This window comes from Schistocerca nitens, chromosome 2, assembly GCF_023898315.1.
Source record: "Schistocerca nitens isolate TAMUIC-IGC-003100 chromosome 2, iqSchNite1.1, whole genome shotgun sequence".
NCBI classification, from domain to species: domain Eukaryota; kingdom Metazoa; phylum Arthropoda; class Insecta; order Orthoptera; family Acrididae; genus Schistocerca; species Schistocerca nitens.
In genome coordinates, this window is record NC_064615.1 from 123,735,179 (window position 1) to 123,741,911 (window position 6,733).

General features: G+C 38.6%; 1 protein-coding gene across 1 annotated transcript; it reads right to left on the bottom strand.

The window, feature by feature from the left end:
• Nucleotides 1-358: 358 nt before the first annotated feature.
• On the bottom strand, nucleotides 359-6,407 carry LOC126234297 (uncharacterized). The gene is made up of 3 exons (XM_049942983.1): nucleotides 6,314-6,407; nucleotides 5,859-6,211; nucleotides 359-719 (listed from the first exon to the last, which is right to left on the bottom strand). Exons 2-3 carry the CDS (start codon nucleotides 6,207-6,209, stop codon nucleotides 378-380), a joined length of 693 nt encoding a protein of 230 aa, XP_049798940.1. The 5' UTR covers nucleotides 6,210-6,211; nucleotides 6,314-6,407; the 3' UTR covers nucleotides 359-377.
• Between the last annotated feature and the right edge of the window lie 326 nt (nucleotides 6,408-6,733).

The following is a 6,733-nucleotide window of genomic DNA, read 5'->3' on the forward strand; positions in this document are numbered from 1 at the left end:
CTTTATTAATTGTCTTTCATTTGTTATTAATATAATCTTAAATTTGTGGCTAATTATTTTGGCACAGAATTGGAATACAATAACTTCTCATACAATCAGTGTTAGTGTACCATATTTAAGTTTCTAGCTAATAATCATACAGATTTAATAAGCATTTACTGTTCCTATATGTCAAACATTTAAAAAATCAATTTCTGAAGATGTTATTTGTAAGACCTTAACAAAGCCCACAATGTACACATTCCAGTGAGCCTAAAATCACCAATCATTACAGGTTTACCGAGCCATTTTTTAAAGGGTGGAAAGGTTATTGAATAAACACTACATTCTGAAAAAAAAATGTTTTATTTCGGTATCATACAGATATTCTATTATCATTATTCTATGTTAATAAAATTAAGTATACATTGACTGGTAGCACTTGTCTCTCTCACTGGCGAAACTGGAGCAGATGGTATTTCTGCACTGTTGATCTCGCTTATTTCAATGATGTTTTTCAGAATCATTATTTTCAGTTTGTTTACATTTTTTTCATTCTTTAGTGACCGCAGCTCACTAGCCACATAATCTCCAAAGGTTTGGAAAGCATCAATTTCCTGGTCCAGAAATTTTTCTGCCTTTTCAATGAGTCCATTACCACTTCCTTTACTCTCCTTTCTTTTTCGTTTCTTCTCCTCATTAGCAACAGGCACATCATCTCCTGTAACTATTTCTTCTTCCTGCAAAAAGTAACAAAATTGAATATAACAGCAGATCAAGAAATACAAGAGGCAAATAAATGGAACATAACTAAGTTTCCATACAGTGTTGATAGAATTCATTGGAAGCATATTGCTCATACTACAACCAAAAGATAGCTAAGGTTTTTAGAATTTAAGTTCACAATCTAACGTGTGACTAATACATATTAATTATACTATTTTGTACTATCTGTGTTAATGTTATACGAGAACAACTATCTTGTATTAAGTAAAATAGTCAGCAACCGAAAGATTGTTATGAACGTCACTGGGCTTTACAAGCCCTGGTTCTGTTGATGGTGGTATTATGGAAATAATTTGTTTAGATTCCCGAAAACTGGATCTACTCAATACTATGCCTAATGGTCTTACTGCAAATGTATAATTCCACATGGCAATTATATTTGCAGAGACTGATATAGTTAGTTAGTTTCATGTTACATGGATCATTTTGCACGATAAATTGTAGTGATGTGGAAGGAGTCATTTTACACAGCACATTAATTTGTGAACATGTCTACATGCTGAACATTTATAAGGTGTATATATTTTGTATATCCATAAAAGCTTATAATATACAAACTAGTTAGTACCCACCACCTACTACACTTCACAGTAAAAGAAATTCTTCTACAGAAAAGGAGCTGTCAAAGAGAAACTTTTTCAGTTTGTTTTAAATTTTTTACTTTGCTATCTGTCAGACACTTCATATCACTGTGTAAGAAGTCAAAACTTTTAGTTGCAGCATGGTGCACTCCTTTTTGTGCTGAAGACAACTTTAATGTAAAGTAATGAATGTAATTTCATGAAGGCATAAATATACTGTGAAGCAGTAGTCAGAATGCCCAACACCTTAAACAGGTGTCTATGGGACGATTGTGGGTGAGCATCACATATTTTTCTTACAGCACACTTTTGGACAATGAAGACTTTCTTACTTAGATATGAGTTGCCCCCAGAACACTATTCCATATGACACTGTATGAAAATGTCAACTTACTGATTTGTCTCTCCCCAACGATTCTAAGTTCAAATGTGGCTGAACTGAGTTGTTTTAGGATTCCAAAATGTGCTTTTTCCAGTTTAAATTTTCATCTGTATGGACACCTAAGAATTTTAAAGTTTCCACCCAATTTATTATTTCCTCGCCATCTATTAACTTATCACTGGTGTAGTACACACCTGGATGTGCAGGACTGAATTTTTTTTCTTTTTAAATTGAGGGTGGGACCATTTGCAGAAAATCAGGCAATGACACTTTTAAGAACACTGTTTACCAATTCTTTTGTTGAAGAATGCTTGGATTGATTACAGTACTAGTGTCATTCCCCCATGAACCATGGACCTTGCCATTGGTGGGGAGGCTTGCGGGCCTCAGCGATACAGATAGCCGTACCGTAGGTACAACCACAACGGAGGGGTATCTGTTGAGAGGCCAGACAAACGTGTGGTTCCTGAAGAGGGGCAGCAGCCTTTTCAGTAGTTGCAAGGGCAACAGTCTGGATGATTGACTGATCTGGCCTTGTAACAATAACCAAAACGGCTTTGCTGTGCTGGTACTGCGAACGGCTGAAAGCAAGGGGAAACTACGGCCGTAATTTTTCCCGAGGGCATGCAGCTTTACTGTATGATTAAATGATGATGGCGTCCTCTTGGGTAAAATATTCCGGAGGTAAAATAGTCCCCCACTCGGATCTCCAGGCGGGGACTACTCAAGAGGACGTCGTTATCAGGAGAAAGAAAACTGGCGTTCTACGGATCGGAGCGTGGAATGTCAGATCCCTTAATCGGGCAGGTAGGTTAGAAAATTTGAAAAGGGAAATGGATAGGTTAAAGTTAGATATAGTGGGAATTAGTGAAGTTCGGTGGCAGGAGGAACAAGACTTCTGGTCAGGTGACTACAGGGTTATAAACACAAAGTCAAATAGGGGTAATGCAGGAGTAGGTTTAATAATGAATAGGAAAATAGGAACGCGGGTAAGCTAATACAAACAGCTTAGTGAACGCACTATTGTGGCCAAGATAGATACGAAGCCCACACCTACTGCAGTAGTACAAGTTTATATGCCAACTAGCTCTGCAGATGACGAAGAAATTGAAGAAATGTACGATGAAATAAAAGAAATTATTCAGATAGTGAAGGGAGACGAAAATTTAATAGTCATGGGTGACTGGAATTCGAGTGTAGGAAAAGGGAGAGAAGGAAACGTAGTAGGTGAATATGGATTGGGGCTAAGAAATGAAAGAGGAAGCCGCCTGGTAGAATTTTGCACAGAGCACAACCTAATCATAGCTAACACTTGGTTTAAGAATCATGATAGAAGGTTGTATACATGGAAGAACCCTGGAGATACTAAAAGGTATCAGATAGATTATATAATGGTAAGACAGAGATTTAGGAACCAGGTTTTAAATTGTAAGACATTTCCAGGGGCAGATGTGGACTCGGACCACAATCTATTGGTTATGACCTGTAGATTAAAACTGAAGAAACTGCAAAAAGGTGGGAATTTAAGGAGATGGGACCTGGATAAACTGAAAGAACCAGAGGTTGTACACAGTTTCAGGGAGAGCATAAGGGAACAATTGACAGGAATGGGGGAAAGAAATACAGTAGAAGAAGAATGGGTAGCTTTGAGGGATGAAGTAGTGAAGGCAGCAGAGGATCAAGTAGGTAAAAAGACGAGGACTAGTAGAAATCCTTGGGTTACAGAAGAAATATTGAATTTAATTGATGAAAGGAGAAAATATAAAAATGCAGTAAATGAAGCAGGCAAAAAGGAATACAAACGTCTCAAAAATGAGATCGACAGGAAGTGCAAAATGGCTAAGCAGGGATGGCTAGAGGACAAATGTAAGGATGTAGAGGCTTATCTCACTAGGGGTAAGATAGATACTGCCTACAGGAAAATTAAAGAGACCTTTGGAGATAAGAGAACCACTTTTATGAACATCAAGAGCTCAGATGGAAACCCAGTTCTAAGCAAAGAAGGGAAAGCAGAAAGGTGGAAGGAGTATATAGAGGGTCTATACAAGGGCGATGTACTTGAGGACAATATTATGGAAATGGAAGAGGATGTAGATGAAGATGAAATGGGAGATACGATACTGCGTGAAGAGTTTGACAGAGCACTGAAAGACCTGAGTCGAAACAAGGCCCCTGGAGTAGACAACATTCCATTGGAACTACTGACGGCCTTGGGAGAGCCAGTCCTGACAAAACTCTACCATCTGGTGAGCAAGATGTATGAAACAGGCGAAATACCCTTAGACTTCAAGAAGAATATAATAATTCCAATCCCAAAGAAAGCAGGTGTTGACAGATGTGAGAATTACCGAACAATCAGTTTAATAAGCCACAGCTGCAAAATACTAACACGAATTCTTTACAGACGAATGGAAAAACTAGTAGAAGCCGACCTCGGGGAAGATCAGTTTGGATTCCGTAGAAATACTGGAACACGTGAGGCAATACTGACCTTACGACTTATCTTAGAAGAAAGATTAAGGAAAGGCAAACCTACGTTTCTAGCATTTGTAGACTTAGAGAAAGCTTTTGACAATGTTGACTGGAATACTCTCTTTCAAATTCTGAATGTGGCAGGGGTAAAATACAGGGAGCGAAAGGCTATTTACAATTTGTACAAAAACCAGATGGCAGTTATAAGAGTCGAGGGACATGAAAGGGAAGCAGTGGTTGGGAAGGGAGTAAGACAGGGTTGTAGCCTCTCCCCGATGTTATTCAATCTGTATATTGAGCAAGCAGTAAAGGAAACAAAAGAAAAATTCGGAGTAGGTATTAAAATCCATGGAGAAGAAATAAAAACTTTGAGGTTCGCCGATGACATTGTAATTCTGTCAGAGACAGCAAAGGACTTGGAAGAGCAGTTGAACGGAATGGATGGTGTCTTGAAGGGAGGATATAAGATGAACATCAACAAAAGCAAAACGAGGATAATGGAATGTAGTCGAATTAAGTCGGGTGATGTTGAGGGTATTAGATTAGGAAATGAGACACTTAAAGTAGTAAAGGAGTTTTGCTATTTGGGGAGCAAAATCACTGATGATGGTCGAAGTAGAGAGGATATAAAATGTAGACTGGCAATGGCAAGGAAAGCGTTTCTGAAGAAGAGAAATTTGTTAACATCGAGTATAGATTTAAGTGTCAGGAAGTCTTTTCTGAAAGTATTTGTATGGAGTGTAGCCATGTATGGAAGTGAAACATGGACGATAAATAGTTTGGACAAGAAGAGAATAGAAGCTTTCGAAATGTGGTGCTACAGAAGAATGCTGAAGATTAAATGGGTAGATCACATAACTAATGAGGAGGTACTGAATAGGATTGGGGAGAAGAGGAGTTTGTGGCACAACTTGACCAGAAGAAGGGATCGGTTGGTAGGACATGTTCTGAGGCATCAAGGGATCACCAATTTAGTATTGGAGGGCAGCGTGGAGGGTAAAAATCGTAGGGGGAGATCAAGAGATGCATACACTAAGCAGATTCAGAAGGATGTAGGTTGCAGTAGGTACTGGGAGATGAAGAAGCTTGCACAGGATAGAGTAGCATGGAGAGCTGCATCAAACCAGTCTCAGGACTGAAGACCACAACAACAACAACAACTAGTGTCATCAACAAAAAGAACTAATTCTGCTTCTTGGATATTAGCTGCAAGGTCATTCGTCTATGTGAGGAACAATAATGCTGGAAGGAGATAAGTGTTGTGCTGACGCATTCAGTAGAGAAATACTACACAGATACTTAATTATTGGGCTCTGAACAGTGATATTATGATAGACAATCAATATTGTTACAATAAGCCTTTAAAAAATAACAACCCACCCAAATCATCATTTCCACAAATATTGAGGCAAAACCAGTGCTGTAAAAACATAATACTTATATTTGTAGGTTCTCAAACATCTCAAGGGGGATCAATAAATTATGAGAGTACATTGTCACAGTATTTAGCAGTTAATTCTTTTACATAATACAGATAGGTGGTAAAAGTCATAAAATTGATATCTCACAATGAAGAGTACCCTACCCCACTTTTACTTCCCAACAAGGAGCTACAGTAAGCAAACAAGGAATCCCAGCTTAATTTCATAGCTACTTACCTTTGTTGATAGCGAAGATATTCTGTTACAGGTTGTGGCAACACTACTTTCTAGAAATTTCATTGCAGAAAAATACGGCCACCGAGAATCCGAAACTATGCCAGGAGAGCCGCTTTTTATTTTCTGCAGTTTCCTAACTTCTTCAGAAAATTGGGTCTTCAAGTTATGCCACTTTCTTTGTACCTCTTTCACCGATGTGTCGAATGTCGACGAGATTTCATTCAATGTGCACATCTTCTTCACTCTATCCTTTAAGTCCCAGTTATGTATGTCCCAAATTTCGGGGTAGCTCTCCACAGCTTCAATAAAATTTTCTGTGTCCTGCTTCGTCCATTCCCGTTTCTCCTCCATTTCTGAAATTTGTTGGCATATAATACGTGAGATGGTTGCATAAAATTAATTCACCACATTAAGTAAACTGTTAAATATGAGTGTTATGCAGACAACATACTTACTATAACTTGCGCTTCCTACTTGCAGGAAATAGAAATAAATCTAAAAGCTGCAAGTTACTTGCAGATACCTCTTGCGTGGTGTTCACACTGGAAGCGGAAAACGTGCAGCAAGTCACTTCCGCAATAAATTGCTGCGATTGCAAGTCGACTTGGCGATAAGTTTACACTCGCAACTCGCGCGGCAAGTTTCTCCCCGCAAGTAAATTGCTGCAATATGTTACTAGTGTAAACCCAGCATAAGATAGGTCGACTGGCGAGCACGTGTTACGTTCTGTATGGCTACGTACAAACCCGTAGACCCTTACAAGAGAAAAACAGCACTTGAATAAAAAACTATTTCTAGCTTTCAGGACCATTGGTTCCTTCCTCTGGGAAGATGTAGAACACTTGTGTGACCCATTCATGAGTAATACTCCAGTC